Source organism: Botrytis fragariae (genome assembly GCF_013461495.1).
Source record: "Botrytis fragariae strain BVB16 chromosome Unknown tig00000000, whole genome shotgun sequence".
Classification (NCBI taxonomy): Eukaryota; Fungi; Ascomycota; class Leotiomycetes; order Helotiales; family Sclerotiniaceae; genus Botrytis; species Botrytis fragariae.
The window spans coordinates 163,244-180,592 of NW_023500986.1; the positions used below are offsets into that span (position 1 = coordinate 163,244).

At 41.6% G+C, this 17,349-nt stretch overlaps 3 protein-coding genes across 3 annotated transcripts; 1 reads left to right on the plus strand and 2 right to left on the minus strand.

Moving 5' to 3' along the window:
* Positions 1-881: 881 nt before the first annotated feature.
* On the plus strand, positions 882-3,989 carry Bfra_006254 (putative heat shock protein 70-like protein; the record flags this gene model as incomplete). Its single annotated transcript, XM_037336628.1, has 1 exon — positions 882-3,989. One exon carries the CDS (start codon positions 882-884, stop codon positions 3,987-3,989), a length of 3,108 nt encoding a protein of 1,035 aa, XP_037197994.1.
* Positions 3,990-5,057: 1,068 nt separating this feature from the next.
* On the minus strand, positions 5,058-7,625 carry Bfra_006255 (putative cytochrome p450 protein; the record flags this gene model as incomplete). Its single annotated transcript, XM_037336629.1, has 8 exons — positions 5,058-5,426; positions 5,556-5,640; positions 5,735-5,886; positions 6,001-6,204; positions 6,313-6,510; positions 6,627-6,967; positions 7,232-7,305; positions 7,375-7,625. The coding sequence occupies 8 exons, from the start codon at positions 7,623-7,625 to the stop codon at positions 5,058-5,060; spliced, it is 1,674 nt and encodes a 557-aa protein (XP_037197995.1).
* A 3,561-nt stretch (positions 7,626-11,186) lies between these two features.
* On the minus strand, positions 11,187-13,632 carry Bfra_006256 (putative fungal specific transcription factor domain-containing protein; the record flags this gene model as incomplete). The annotated part of the gene is made up of 2 exons (XM_037336630.1): positions 11,187-13,331; positions 13,390-13,632. The coding sequence occupies 2 exons, from the start codon at positions 13,630-13,632 to the stop codon at positions 11,187-11,189; spliced, it is 2,388 nt and encodes a 795-aa protein (XP_037197996.1).
* Between the last annotated feature and the right edge of the window lie 3,717 nt (positions 13,633-17,349).

Consider the following 17,349-nt stretch of genomic DNA (forward strand, 5'->3'; position numbering starts at 1 on the left):
CAAGATTTCTTCGTCATCAAGTTGTAGTTGTGGTTGTAAATGTAGACTTTTTGCTTTGTCTTGAAATTGTGGATTAGCTGAAGGATTGACAATATTTCCGCGTGCCAACGTGTGAACAAATGGCAAGACTGTATGTTAATAGATTGAGGACATGTAATAGCAATAATTCTTTCATGAGATAGTAATTAATTGCAGTGATGTGATGTGATGTGATGCGATGTGTGGTGTTGTGTTGTGTTGTGTTGTGTTGTGTTGTGTTGTGTTCCAAATACCTCAGAATTTCTTTGCCACACGAACAGATGAAGATGAGATCATTTACCGGCATTTGTATCAACGTCAAGGAATAATAATGGAGGGGCAGACAGAGGAATGGAGGGGAAAAGTTGGAAACCTTGCTTCACTCAGATGTTGGTCGGAATGTCGGAGGTTCGGGCATCCTTCGCTCCGTGGTCTCCACCTTTACCTTATCGGACCTCAGATAAGACATCTTATCGATCAGAATCCTCAGCCTTAACGGACTGATAATTGTAAAGCTGTCCTCTTTGGTCCTTGCAAGGATTATCAACGTCAATCTTGGAGAACAACTTGAAGAAGTATCTAGAAAAGAATACTTGTCCATAAGTGAATCATATTAAAAATCAATTAAAAGAGGTCTTGTTGTTATATTGACAATTGTATTGTTGTCCTTAAAAATATCTGACTTGCAATTCTTGTGGACAGATTCGATGTCGAATATTTGAGGCAGCGCATCCTTTTATACTCGAGTAGTTGAAACTCGTTACAGTATTTCTTTGATCTTATCCTCCATCTCCCCCCCCCTTGAATATTATTTCACTTCATTCATTTATTCAGCAATTAAGCTTGCTACACCACAACATATAATGGCTCTTTCGAGGAGTCCCTCTGGGAAGATCTTTTCTTCTCCAATCTTGTCCATATTATGTTTATTTTATATCTTCACTTCCACAGCACTGGCTGCATCGGCAGTTTTGGGTGTTGATCTTGGGACAGAATATATCAAGGCAGCTTTAGTGAAACCCGGTATTCCACTCGAAATCGTTCTCACGAAAGACTCTCGTCGAAAAGAAACATCCGCCGTAGCTTTCAAGCCCTCGAAAAACCCAGTCAGCGGTTCGTTCCCAGAACGAGTTTACGGTTCAGATGCGGTAGCTTTGGCTGCACGATTTCCTGGAGATGTCTATCCTAACCTCAAGCCCCTCTTGGGATTGAAGACGGAGAATGATCTGATTAAAGAATATGGAATTAGACACCCGGCTTTACAATTGGAGGCGGACAAGATACGAGGTACAGCAGCTTTCCGAAGCGGTGCATTTGCTGCAGATGAGCAGCCATGGTCTGTCGAGGAAATCTTAGCAATGGAATTGCAGAGCATTCAAAAGAACGCCGAGGCTCTAGCAGGTAGCAAAGTCAATAATTTAGTCATTACCGTCCCAGTCTTTTATACCACGGAGGAGAAGAGAGCTGTTCTTTTGGCGGCAGATTTGGCCGGTCTTCGAGTTTTGGAATTGATCAGTGATGGATTGGCTGTCGGTCTCAATTACGCTACCTCCCGAACTTTCCCAAGCATCAACGAAGGAGGAAAGGCCGAATACCACATGATTTTTGATATGGGCGCCGGATCTACAAAGGCTTCAATCTTGCAGTTCCAAGGACGAACCGTAAAGGATGTCGGAAAGTTCAACAAGACAATTCAAGAAGTAAAGGTCATTGGCAGTGGATGGGATAGAACGCTCGGAGGTGATGCTCTCAACGCTGTCATCGTCGATGATATGATTGCACAATTTGTCGAATCTCCCAAGGCACAAAAGGTATCAGCAACTGCCGAGAAGGTCCAGGCTCATGGAAGAGCTGCTGCAAAGTTGTGGAAGGAAGCCGAACGTTTACGACAAATTCTCAGTGCCAATGCCAATACTCAAGCTAGTTTCGAAGGACTTTACGAAGATGTTGATTTCAAATACAAGATTAGCCGAGCTGACTTCGAAAAACTCGCCGAGGATCATGCTGCTCGAGTTGGTACAGTCATTGAGAAGGCTTTAGATCTTGCCAATCTTGAGATCAAGGATCTTGATTCTATCATTCTTCATGGAGGTGCGATCAGAACTCCATTCGTTCAGAAAGAGCTTGAGAAGATTGTTGGAGGTTCCGACAAGATCCGCACCAATGTCAATGCCGATGAAGCCGCCGTTTTTGGTGCTGGATTTAGAGGTGCCGGACTCAGTCCTTCGTTCAGGGTCAAGGAAATTCGAAGTTACGATGGTGCTTCTTATGCCGCTGGTATTAAATACACTGATATTCACAAGAAGCCAAGGCACATGAGATTATACGAACCGACAACTAATGTCAACGCGGAGAAGCAATTTACTTTCGAAAATCATGAAGAATTTACTGTTGATTTCTATCAACATGTTGCATCATCCGAGAAAGTATCGCCGGGATCCGCAGAAAAGAAATTGAAAGCCATCACTACACAAAATTTGACAGAGTCTGTAGCTCTTTTGAAAGAGAAACACAATTGCGAGAACAAGGATATCAGAGTCCATTTAAGCACTCGTGTTAGTCCTGTCAACGGTGAAATGGATATCATGAAATTCGTCGTTGACTGTGAGGTTGAAGAGATAGAGAAGGAGAGTATGGTCGATAGTGTCAAGGGACTTTTCGGATTTGGAAAGAAAGATCAAGCACCATTAGAGGATGGTAAGGAATCTACCGACAGCTCTAGCACCACCGAAAGTTCGACTACATCTAAAAAAGCCACCTCATCTTCCAGCTCTAAATCTTCCTCAAAATCCGCCTCCGCATCAGCCAAGGACAAGGAAGCCGCCAAGAGCAAGAAAACTTTAATTGTCATTCCATTGAAATATGAAACAGAACTCAAAGGTCTTCCAGAAGTTCCAGCTTCCGAAATCACCAGAATGAAAGATCGTATCGCTGCGTTTGATGATTCCGACCGATCCCGTCGTTTACGCGAAGAAGCTTTGAACCAATTGGAAGGATTCACATACAAGGCAAGAGACTTCCTTGACAATGAAGAATTCGTCGCCGCATCTACCGAAGCCGAACGATCAGATCTAGAGAGCAAATCTAAGGCGGCAAGTGAATGGATTTATTCTGGTGGTGCCGATGCATCTCGTGATGAACTTAAAGCCAAACTCAAGGAAATGAAAGACATCGTTACACCAATTCAAAAGCGAAGAGAAGAAGCCGCTGGCCGACCTGAACATTTGAAATCTCTCAAGGACGCACTAGAGCAAACTAAATCGTTCATTGCCGGTGTAAGAGAGCAAATCAAAAATGAAACAGAGGCCCATTCTTCCTTCAGCGCATCTAAATCCAGCGCTTCAGCCAGTTCCGAAACAGCATCCACAGCCACTGTTGATGATTTCGCCGATCTCGAAGATGAAGAGAATGCTGGTTCCGCTTCATCAACAGTAACTGCTCCTCCCGAAGAAGAAACTATGGAGCCACCAGTCTACAACGAAGCTGATCTCGCAGCTCCTCAAGCACTTTACGATGATATCTCTCAATGGCTCTCGGAACTTGTCGCTCAACAAGAAAAACTCGCTGCTACAGCTGACCCTGTTCTTCTTATCAAGGATCTCGCCGAAAAGACCAAACAACTTCAAGATATTGGTGTAGAACTCATCATGAAGAGTATGAAACAACCATACAAGACTGCTCGCAAGCCAACTAGCAAACCCGAGAAGAAGAAGTCCACAAAATCGAAGTCAAAGACGAAGAAGAGTAAGAAGACTGGAACTGCAACTGCTGATGGAGCAGATGCGACAATTGATCTGGGCTTTGGAGGACCAGATGGAAAGGCTGGAAAGGGTGATGAAGGAACCGAAGGAAAGCCTATTTTCAAGGTGGGGGAGAATGATGAGATGCCTAGTGAAGAACAAATTTTGGAAGCAATTAGAAAGGCAAAGGATGATAAGAAGGAAGAAGGGGTTAAGCATGAAGAACTGTAGATTAGTCAGATAGATTTGTATAGATGCTTTGAAGTGATTTGCATCTGCGATGGTATCTAGTTGTTTGTTTGTATGAGAGATGAGACGAGGCTATACGAATACTTACTAAAATTTACCCAAATTGTTACTGTGATTATTTGATTTGATTGTATTTAAGCTTTTGCGTTGGGTTTGTATTTGCGTTCTTGTTCTTGTTTAGAATTGAAAGTTGAAAAAATTAGATGAAGATGTTTTCCGAATTGTTTATTTTTACATTCATCTTTCTAGAGAGAGAGAGAGAGAGAGAGTGTGTGTGTGTGTGTGTGTATGTGAAGATAGAGTTATGAGAAGTTAAATTAAGTTTATGACTTATTTATTGGTTCCTTGTGAGATTGGCAGGGTCTGACTCTGATTCTATACGGAGATGTATTGGGGGTTGGGGGGAGATTTTTGATTAAGAGATGAAAATGGGAAATGAGAACTGAGAATTGAAAACTGGAAATCTATGAGCAGAGCAGTGTTTGGTTGTTGTCTATTTGTATTTGTATTTATATTTGTATTCGCGCTTGCATCCTCGTTTATTGTAATCTCACTAGGTAGGTAGGTAGGTAGGTAGGTATGGGTAATCTAATCATTTGTATCTGTCTAGATGTACCAACTCAAAGCTATACTGACTACAACTAGAGCCCTTGATTATCCCTTCCACCGAAGCACTCAAAAATCCTCAGATATCCCACCCCAAAGTCAAAATCTCAGACTCCAGACTCCATTCAGCTTCTCAACCCCAAACCCGATATCAGTAGAAGCGTCGATTATCGATTCATCCATCCATTCATCCATGCTACGCAATCTTATACATAACTTTTCAAGGTTGTGAGGTCTTTGCTTTGCTTTATAGTGGGTATGTGTGTGTATTTCTCGCTTCACCTCACCTGCATGGCTTTCCTAGAAGTTCTTCGCGTAGGTATCTTTGTTTTTTTGAGACTTTGAATATCGTATAGTTATTTGTAGAATTCGATGTAATGCCATTCACTCTTCTTCTGCTCCCACTGGCACTCTCCCCATCCCCATCCTCATCTGATCCCATCCCTATCCATACCTCACCCTCACACCCCCCCTCCCCACCTCGGGAAACGGCAGAAACAAATCCCTCTTCACCTCCACATCTCTCCTCTCTGTCTCCACCAACTCCTGTGCTTCATATCTCCTAAAAATCGTCGCGAGCGTGAGTAATATTTCGGCTTTGGCCAGATTGATACCTGCGCAGGAGCGCGATCCTTTGCCGAAAGCGACGAGGTATTTTTCAAGAGTTTTGTCGGGGGTGAGGAGTGGGGCACTGGAGGGAGAATTGAGGTGGGCGGGAGTAGAGGTTAGCCAGCGGTAGGGATTGAAAGTTAGTGGATCGGGAAAGATATCGGGGTTTTGGTGCATGTGGACTGAGGTCATGGAGACGGGTGTCTGTGGGAGGTTAGCTTTCTATTTTGTTTCGTTCAATGCTGGATTAAAATTCAAGTATGATGATATAATCTAGAAGTTTTCCCTTCGAAACTAAAGGGGTGGGAGGGGAGGAATTGCGAGAATACGTACACCAGCAGGAATTTCCCAATCTTTATACATCATAACTTCATAAGGAGATATACGAGGAAGACGAGTTGATATACCATAAGAAAGTCTATTTGAGTATGTTAATTAGAGTGAGTCCCCAAAGTATAGATGATGCGCCTAGAGAAGAAGAAGAGGAAATGAACAAGGAAGTGAATATATACCTCAAACCTTCATTAGCAACAGCATTTAAAAACGGAAGGCCTTCAAGATCTTTCAAACAGGCTCTTGCGTATCGATCCTGCATAACTGATTTCAATTCTTCTCTCAAAGTTTTCAGATGTTGTGGATTATCGAGGAGATGGAAATGTGTGTTCTGAAATTCGTCACGTTAGTAAATTGATCATGTATATTCTTCCCCGTAGATCTTTCCTTCCTTTTCCTACTCCCCTTCCTTTCTCGAAATCTAGAAGAATGAGAAATCGCTTACAGTCAACATATTCGACACCGTATCGCTTCCAGCTCCAATTAGTACAAAAGCCTCTTCAAACAATCTTTGAAACTCTTTTTCCGAAGGAGGGATTTCATCTGATTCAAGAATTGCATGGACGATTGTTCCTTCAATTCCATTACCTTTATCAGGATCAAATTTGTAGTTACCATCGAGGATATTCTTGGTGTCTACTTCAATTGCCTGGATGAACATGATGCGTTAGATATGTATTTCATCTTGATTCTCGGTTGTGAAAGAAAAGTGGAAGCGGAAAAAGGGGGGGGGGGGGTGAGAATGAGGAACAATAACCTTGCGAAAATCCATAAGCAGAGCAAAACCAGGCTTGGTGACCTTTAAAAACCATCTAGGAAGTCCTAGAGAAATGGGTAAGAGGATAGGAAATTGTGTGAGGAGATGACCTAATTTGACGGTCTCGGCTATTGTTTCGACCCAGAGGGGTGAGAAATTGGGAGAATCAAGATGATTCCAGGAACGATTTAGTGCGTACTGTGTGTGAGAGTTAGTTTCATGAGGTTGTTTGAGTTTTGTGACGACGTAAGTGTATAATCAGAACCAAAAGAAGAATTTGTGGTAGCATAGCAATAGAAAGCAAGCAAACAAACCAAAGTAATAACATCAGTAATAAAACACTGATAAACAACTCTCATATCCAACTTCTCACCCTTCTCCTTAAACTCTTCAATTCTTCCACACAGCTTATCAAGCATGTCAAGTAACATAGGTTCCAATTTCTTGATCGTTTGCTTTGAGAGATATTTATTGAGAGCAGCGCGTCGTTCTCGATGAAGTTTATGATCTACACTTCCGAAGGCTGAACCGGGAAGTTGGAAACGATCGAGGAAGTAGGCATACTTGTGACGGACTTTGTGTTGGGAGTACAATTCTTCATAGAAAGCAGGGTCGTAGACGTGGAGTTGATGCGGAGAGATGCGGATGATGGGACCTGAGGGTGTGAGTTTGTTGTATGAGAAAGTGGTTTAAAAAGGAGAGACAGTGAGTAATGCGAGGAGTCAAAGATACAAAAGCGTATTGGAAGACTGCGGAAGTGGAATTGGAAGCATAAGAGGAGCAACATGAAGATATGAATGAAGGAAAGGTGCCATAACGTCAAAAAGTGGAAGAAACCAATGCACAACATCTAGAAGACATCAAAAGCAACAATCTGCTCATCATACACAGAATATACCACATACAAAACAATACATACCGTAAACTTGGTGTAACTCTCTGATTTTAAAAGTAAACTGTCCATCACACCAAACATCATAATAGAATTCATACCTATGTCAACCCGTGCATTAGTAAAATTCAAAGACCTAAACCCTCACGCCTCATCTTTTGAAAAGATACCTCATCGAGGTAACCTTTCTCTTTCTTGAGGAACTTCCTCTTGCCACTCCCATTTCCATTCTAGGAACCTTCAGCCTCGAGATATCAAAAACACTAACATACCAAAGACTTGCCGCCGCCAATTTAGGACCTGGAAACCTAGCCAAAGGACTAAAATAAAGTCGATAAACCACCAATATAACCTGATATACTATGAACGTCGTGACGAGAATCAAGAGCGAATGCTCCATTAATAGATGTAGAAGTCCCATTGTTTGAAGATATAAGGTCCCCTTCAATTCTGTGTCTCTTGTTTGTATTGAAGATGTTGATGATCTTAATATACTTAAAGAAGAAGGACTTCCTATTGTTGTTGCCGTAGTAGTAAGATCCTTCAACCGTAAGAGAAAATTGAGGCATCCCCAATATAAAATTGAAGTCATCTTAATAGGACGAAGCCTCACAACCGAGAAGAGTGAATCCATGATTTGAAATTGAGCGAGGAAGACGTATATTCGAGGCACATGAGTTGGCAAGGTCGAATCTTTTTGAAGTATTCCTTTCTTCACTCTGGCTGCTGGTCAACCGACAACTCTACCTGACCACCAAGATATTGTCAATAAACAAAATACATTCCTCCAGTCAAATCCACCTAGATATATCTCATCTCAAAGAACACCACTTCAATCAACTTCGGCTTCTATATATCTTTATCATTATTCCCAGAGAAAGTGATGACAATGAAATAAAGTAATATGATACCATTAATATTGAAAAATCACCCACATCATTTTCACAAAAAAAGGTAAGAGCGAAGCAAACACAACTAACAACCATCAAATCAAAAGTCCTCTGAAACAACACATATCAGAATCAGGAATCAGCAATATATATACATACCAATATAAATCAGAACATTCAACCCACACCTCAAACTACCATCTCACAACCACATCTGAACCCCGCAATCCCAATCAAGTTATCGACTTGGGTGTCTTCTCCCATCATATTTGTGTCACCAATATCCCATCCCAGGTACCATGAGACTCGAATGCCATACACAACCCAGATCTTCACTTCTTCAAGCATCTCAGCCACAACATTCAAACACGGATTCTCAACCAACCACCCATTCCGGTAAAGTGAAGGAATGCAATTAGAAATTTCCCGTCGCATTGGTGCTACATTGGCTTGTCTTGGCATTTGTCCCAAAGGAAATGAAATTTCTTCCTCAACAGATCAAATGGTCGTGTGCAGCATGTATGCATATTTACGCATGTGCATACACATACATATATGCAGATTTGAGGTCTTGGGAAGAATTCTATTTGGGATTTCTCTTATTGATGCTCTCATTCGTCACTCATTCTTCTCAAGTAGATTGTCACTTCCCCATCCGAACATTACTGCTCGGCTAATTGGAGTTTTCGTCCCATCGGTAGTACAATGACTAGGAATGGTCTTGGCGATGTCCCGAAGAACTTTTTGGATATTGGTTGGAGGGGTGAAAGATGTGGTATGTTTAGGGATAACATAACCTTAATTTATATTCCTAAGCCACGATAATGTATCTTTTTCCTTCTTCACGGGTAGAACTTGTGAAGGGTGCAGGAGAAAGAGTAGAGAAGTTATACCGTGGATGACTTTATTTTCAAACTGACGAAATAGGGGAGATGGTATCTAAACCCAGATGAAAGAAAAACGACACCATAAAATATCACTCATCATTTTCTCACTCACTTCTCAAGACCTCTACTTCTCAAATACGTGTCAATAAATCAATATACAATTTCAAAATGTATACAAACAGATCTCGATCCACCCTTTGTTTCTTTGCTTCTACATACATTCAAGCATTCACACGTGGTGAATCCGGTCCGATGCCGTGCAACACAACTTACGCCATTTGTGCATCTCATTTCAACTCAGCTGTATACATACCTACAGATCTACATATGTACAAACCTATATATACGTAGATATACACACCTAAGTCGATTACGAACCCAAAATTCTACTAATCAATACAACAAAATCATCCTATCTTCCGTGGTAGTATTGAAAAAGTAACTATGTTTCAGAAATTTCCCAGTTCCTTTCTTCTCATACTTTCGATAATGGATGGGTGAATAGACCGACAAACCGAAAGAAAGAAAGAAAGGAAGAAAGGAAGAAAGGAAGAAACAGAAGAACCGGGAGGAAGTAAAAAAGTGAGCGAGTAATGCAAAGATACACACACCGGCATTTTTAACTTCCAGTCGCACGAGAATACTGTGTTGCATGGTAATCTCTTACTGATACCATTACCCAATTGCATGGTATATATACAAGATCATGACATATACCAAACCAACGAACGTCAAATCCCAACACACCAAGCACTACCACACACACTCGAGAAAGAAATCCCATATCTCGAGTCTCAGCTCGATAAACATCTACCGGCTCATAACATATACCCTCTCTCAAGATTGAAAGGGGAGATACTCACGCGCCTAGTAATGAGGTACACAATACTCTAGCGTATTGCAAGTCGAGCAAGGAAGATCTATCCACTCGTAGACTGTAGACTACATACAGCACAGCACAGCACAGCACGGAAAAGCTCACCCACAGAGTAAATATCATTGCGCGAGCAAGCTCGAGAACAAGAGTTAGATAACAGGACAAAGATAACTCTCCACACCAAACCGACCTACCCATCCACCACACACAGAAATTCTCCGACCCATACATAGACTAGTTTAATCTCCTTTCATTTCCTTTCCTTTCCTCCCCTTCCCTCCCTCTTCCTCCTCTAAGCCAAGGAGAAAAACAAACCCCGCAAATACACAAAGAGATAGATCGACAAACACAAAAGAATTCTCCTATCCCCAAGACAACCATCTACTTTCAACCCCAACAAAAAGGCATTTCATTCTCCCTCTTCCCTCCCTGTTTCTTTCCTTTCCTTTCCTCTCTATTGCTATCAACAATTACAATTGTATGTACAGTTACAGCTCGATCTTCAAGTATTTATCTCCTCTCTCCCATCTTCTCTCTCCCATCTACCCATCTACCCATCTACCCATCTACCCATCTACCCATCTACCCATCTACCCATCTACCCATCTACCCATCTACCCATCTACCCATCTTCTATTCATTTGACCCCTTTCCCCTTTCCTCTTTTTAGTTAATCGTAATCAATCAATCAATGAATCAATCATCCATGCATGTATACCTACATGCCACCCATACTCACTCCCCTCTTAATCTACAAGTACGGAGAAAAGAACCCTCAAAAATCAAGTCATGTCTCAAAGGTAAAATGAACCTCAAATTTATTCACAGCACATTTCGCCAAGGCATTTCACTAAGAAAAGCAACAGATATAAAAAACAAATAGAGAAAGAGTAAGACTTTTGTAAACTCTCAAAGAATACTTCAACTACACAACAAGATAATAATAACTCCGTGTAATATATACATTATGTATAGCATGATAATCGTTTCCGCGTAGGCTTGCCGATATACCCTCCGCATCTACCCCTTGAAGCCTTTTCAACGATTGCCGCCCCGCCCCAGTAATATCTCGTTAGACCTAGGATGTGATAACCTAGGATAGGACAGGATGATGTCAAAATATGTACCACAACATTTTGCTCATCCCTTTCACTTCCGTACTCACACCCATCCACCCTTTCTGTCTTTGCCAATCACCAGCCCATCATTCCATACATTATGTGAAGACCTGAAATTCGTATCCGCTACATATATACTGCTGATACACCTTCTACTGCTCCTGCTCTTTCGAGCAATAAAACCCTCCCAAAATATCCCCAAAGCCTTACTTAAGGATTGTAATTATTCATAACTGCCCAAAAACTATCCTGACCCAAATCTCCTTCAAATTGCCATGGTTCAGGTTGCGCATACAAACTTGCGTCTTGGAAATTTTGATATGGCAAATCATAATTTGTTCCTCCCAGGTTCGTACTCAAATCATTGAATATAAGATCATGCATCGGTTGCAAAGGAGCAATTGAAGACAGATCGAAATTGTGTGGCATAATGTTATTAGCTCCTTGAAATTCCCAAGCAGCTGATATATTGGGATTTGGCGAGGTTAAGTTTTGTATTGTGGGAAGATTGTAATGACTTCCATTGACAGAATTTGCCGAAGATATGGTTGAAGGATCGGTGGACGATGCAGGAGAATTGTAAGATTGTGCGGATGTAGAAGTACCAGATCTTACAGCTTGTGAGCTAGCGACTGTTGATGATGGATTGGATCCAACATCTGATGGAGTTGATGGTTGAGGTTTATTTGTTCCTAATGCTTTCTTCAAACGAATATTGATTGCTTTCAGTACGCCAGCTGCAGTATTTGCAATAGCATTGCGACCAATCATAGTCTGGAATCTTTCCATTGCCCAATCAAAATGTTGTAGAGTATTGTCAAGAAGATCCCTATTCTCGAATGGATGTAGGATATAGATGGCGGCCGAGAGGATAATAGCGTCAAATGTATTAAGGACAAGGTTGAACATTTTGTAATGTTTTGTCTGTAGTAAACTGAAATATTCACGTTGCACTCGTAAAATATCCAAACCAGCTTCAAGAGCAGAACGACGACTTGAAACCGAAAGACAAATATATGGTCTATGAAGAGCCATTGTTGTGAATGCACCACCGTTCTGGAAGATTAATCTGCAAGGTGGAAGCCAATAACAATCAGGATGATTATCCCAAGTTGTGTCGGGGTTTTCGGCTCTGAAGTAGGGTGGACATAACTCATGAATTTGTTTGATATTAATGTGCATCTTTTGAACCTTGAGTGCATCACTGGGTTGTGGTCCATCTTTCTCAAGGTAATATATGTCCCAAAGTGGAGCCATAACTTCAACATACCATAACAGCATTGTCAAAGGTGTAGGCATATCTGTAGGTTTTCGTTCTATAGGAGGGGTCTTGCGTCGATCTTCAAGAGTCGCGGGTATAGGAGCGTCGATAGGAAAAGGTGGTCTTGGATCACGCATATCAATGGTGGTAGGTCGGCCAAGGACCAATGCCATGTGTACATCCCACAGAGCGAGTACAAGCCAGGTTCTCCTTCGAAGTTGTTGATGCCAAATATGTTCATATCCATCTTCGGGCTTGTGACGTTGAGGTTGATAGTTATCTTTGTGTAATTCAATCTCTTGGGCGTCTTTGATTGTTTGAGATAGAGAATGCCAACTCTCAGGCACCATTCCACTATATTTCAAGTACGACGCCCTTACAAACCCTGCCTGAACAGTCACAAGAGTAGTATTTCGTTTGCCTAATAAGGTCAAGATACTGACTCCCGAATCACTGTAATCAGCCGCAAGATCATCAAATGACATTCCAGCTGCATATTTGAGTGACTCTAAACTTGGGTCATGATCTGGGGGCTGAAATAGTAAGGCCATAGCGATACATTGAAACAGGAGAGCGGGGAAGAATTGTAAGTCTGCAGGTAATTCCTGTGGTCCTTTATTCAACGTTGCAAAAGAGAGATTGTTCCAATTTCTGAGATGATCGCGAAAGGTTCCTTCATCTAAAGCATAATATTGAAAGTTGACTTCGCGGAAGAATGTCTTTAAAAGCATATCAATGTATGGTCGGGAAGGTAATTGTCGTATCAAGCTCTTGTATTTCTCCCGAAGTCCAGCATTCTCTGACGTTGTTATGGAATGCGATGTCACAGCGGCCCCATCGTTGACCTCTGCCTCTATCTTCTTGAAGATCCCCAGTGTTGTATTTGAATGGGTCCCATTTGACTTTGCATATCCTAAAGCACTAACTTTTGCTACGGAATCCGATTCGACTTGTGCATTCTTTCCATATTCCGCATTATCGGACGACCTTAAGTCATCTAGTAATTGTTGTTTCCTCGCAGATTCATTCTCATATTGACAAACATCTTGCTTATTGCGATTAACACAATTCGAACATGGAAATTGACGATCACACTAGAATTGGTATTAGACAACTCATCTTATGAGAATACAATAAGAAAGCGAAAACAACCTTTTGCTTGCGCCTATGACACTCAGTACATGAGATTACCACTCTCTTCCTCTTCTTTGGAGCTTTCTGTGGGACCTCTGTTTTTATCGTCTCTGGGCCCGATGTAACATTGTTCTTATTTCCAGCAGCTTGTAGATTATGGTTGGGAGGGAGGTTATCGAGGTTGAGGCTGTTGTAAAATTCGTCGCATGCGACTTGATTGGGATCAGGCTTCATGTTGATCGCAGTCTCATTCATTTGCATGATGAGCGATGGTAGAAGTATAGAGATGAAGTATGGAAGATGGTCTTTGAACGAGAGAATGTCCTTCACGCCACTCGCAAATGCCAAACGAATTGATATGCGATCGATATGCGACTATCGCAAGTCGAGTAAACTTTGAATTGAGGAGGTACTCGAATACCCCCACTTGTCAATACTCGTGGGGTGGAGATGTTTGTGTAAGGGGGAGATAGGTAGGTGTTGAAATGGGTACGAGTGTTGATTTTGTATCGTAGAAAAGCGGCTCTTTTGAAATCTCGGGATTTAATGCTGATGTTAGTCGATCCTGCGATCTTGGTAGTACATATAAGGCTTTTTGGTCGTCGCAATGTATGTAAGAATAGTCGATGATGCCAATCAAATCCTGGTAGATCGTGTGAGGTACAGAATCTTTCGGATGTAAGGAATCTATTCTTGTTGACGCAAACGCCGAAAGGATGAAGAAAATATGTGTAGAGTGGCGCCGTGGCGGGCAAATGGGCAAATGGGCAAGTGAAGGGGGAAAAAAGATAGAGAATTTCAAATGCCTCAGGCCAAGATTGATGAGAATGAATGGATGGAATTGGATGTCAGACTCATCAAACTAGATGGTAGATGGTAGATGGTAGATGGTAAATAGTGGATGGTAGGTAGTCAATAATATATAATATGTAGTACATAATAGATGATATATAATAAACAGTAAATAATAGACAGTAAATAGTAAATAACAAATAGTATATAATATATAGAGTATACAGTAGATGGTATATAATACATATAATAGGCGGATTGAATCTTTATTTTTAGCTGCAATACCTAGATAGGGAGGTGTCTAGGTAGGCAGATGGAGTATGAGGTACACATGAAGAATGACTAGCAAACATAATTAAAGATTCATCACAAATTGGATTCGAGTGTATGCGTATATAGAGATGGTAACAAGTAGATGACAGATAGATAGTACTTGGAATCAATCTATCTATCTGTTGAATCCATCCGAGTGAGTTACTTGTCTGCTTGTCTGTTTACCTGCTTGTCTGCTTACCTGCTTACTTACCAAGAATAAAGGTACTTATCTAGATCTAAATGACGCTCCGCTGGCTCTCCGAGGGCCATTGCCATGGAGGCAGACTAGATATTGGTTAGATGCTCAAGAACCTATATTTTCATCTCGAAGCACAATACTAAAAATACATCAAAGACAGAGAACGCAGATAGTATGGACTGAGAATAGCAGAGGATATAGAGTAAACACAAGGAAGAAAACCAAAAAAAAATCTAATTTTACTCGAGTACCTGTGTGACATCAATTTCATGCTTCCAATTGATCTGGGAAAAGTCTAAATGCTTGCTAAATTCCTTGATTATTAAGGTTATTTATGATATTAAATGTCTTCATATATTAAACTTTTTCTCAACCTTACAATTTAGATTCTATCTTCGTACCTAGTAATCACGACGACATCATATACATCATATACATCATATACATCATATACATCATGTACCGATAAATTCCTTCCAGAATATTCTTCTTGGTCTACTTGCCGTCTTTTCCCTGAAAATGGGAGTATCCGTTCCATGTGCAAAACCACGTGTATCCTCATCTTCCCCCTCCCCCAAGATAGACCGAGCTCCTTAACCTTACCTTGGATCCAGATCAAACTCTCGTGAGCAAAATTCAAAAACCCTTACCATGCTGTGCCATGCTATCCCATGAAAGAGTAGACATAACGGAACCCCAAGTTTCCGAGTCGAAGATTTCCCGTGCAGTAGTACGTGACTATTGAAATCCACGAAACTGAAGTACAGCTAGTAGTCAGTAGCTAGGTGAAGAATGGTAAGCAACAATCGTTATACATTCGGCCCAACCAGCTTCAGATTATTTTCAAACACGCCACCCCCCACCCTCCGAAGAAATAGCATTCGAGAATGCCATGGCCATACAGAATGGAACATAGGATTTCGAATCTTGATACACATGAGTTGGCGAGCATTACGCGAAAGAGGAATAGCTGGGGAGATAGCGCAGCCACACATGTTTTTGAGGAATTTCGGTTCGATGTTTACCAGATGTTAGTGCTTCCTGTGGTGAAGAGAGTCCTGGTCTAGATCGGAAGCTTAATCTTGACACTAAGGAAAAGTATCCAGGACGGTGTACTAGGGGTGTGCCAGGGGTGTACTAGGGTGGTCCACGGGCGGACTATACCCAAGAGTCAACATCTAATGTTCATCGATTACGGTACGAAGGAGACTTGGGAAACCATTCGGAACTCTTTTATGGAGAATCCAGGGGGTGGTGGGAGGTGAAGGACGGGTAACGTGATACATCCAAATGCAGATGCAAGGATGATTCCTGATGGTCCCCTTAGCATGTTGAAGATAAAGCACGCTCTAACCACCCAAGAAGCGTCAAGATAATTTAATATGGAGAAGAGGAACGAGAATTGAGCGAGAAGAAAAAAAGTAAAACAAAGGGTCCATTAGTGTCACGTTTTAGTTCTAGTCTATGCAGTCCTTGGACAGTAGTCTGAAATGTCTCCCAAGGGTTCTTTTCCGGTTCTGGTTCTAGTTCTAGTGCTTGTTCTGGCAACTTGCAGCAAATGATGTGAAAAATTGAGATCTCTTGTGGAGGGTGGAGGGTGGAGGGAGGAGGTTGACTGAGGGTAAGAATAACAACACGGAGAGTACGGAGAGTCAGAGTAAGAGGGAGAGTGAAGAAAGCAATGGAACCTCTCCACCACCACCTCCATCCCTCCCAAATCTCCCGGGGTACTCCAGAGACCCTGACAGTATTTTTACATTCACGCCTCTCTCGCTTGCGATACCCATATTAATCAGGAATCAATGCATAATGACGCAAGATGTCGATCGATTTTTCTGCATCCCATCCAGACCTTGTGCCTTTCACACACACCAGAGTCCAGAGAGTCCCAGATAGCAGAACATTCTTTTCTTTCTGACTTCTCTATTTTCTGGTCCGTGTCCGTGTTCAGTCACCGTATGCTCTCACGAATGCTCTCACGAATGCGCTCATGCTAATAAACACCAGCTCAAACTAGGACCCCTAGTATGTATTAGGTAATCTCAGCCAGTAGCATCCAAAGTCAAACTCGAACGCAATAATTTATTATACACTGACCACCACCAACCTTATCTACCTACCAATCTACCCATCTACCCATCTACCAACCTACCAACCACTCTTCCCACCACCACGCTTTTTTTTTTACTTCCATGGTGTATTTAAGAAAAAAGATAAGATTATGATTAAGAAAAATTAAAATACACATTAATACCATTCAGGCTTAGACTCCCTTCAGTGTCTAAGACTTCCATACCTTATTTCATTTGGTCCATCTGCGAAAAGGGTACCTACCTATAAGGCATTGCCATTTATCTATCACATTGAAAAGGTGGAGGGGTTGCCTTTTAACCCAATCCAATGCATACAAACAATTAGAAACTAGGTGAGTAAATCTCTACTACCTCCTGGTCTTTTCCCACTCACTCTTCCATTCAATATACCGATCATCAATAAAGTCAGAAACGTTAATCACTCCATTTCTGATCATCGCATTCATTAGACAGATCTTCCTGCCTCGACCATTCCCACCCATAGACGGATCATAGACGGATCATCACCTTGACTACCTCCTCTCGATCCTGTCGAACTTTCGGAAAGCTGGCCAGCCATCCAATTAAACCCAAGCGCAG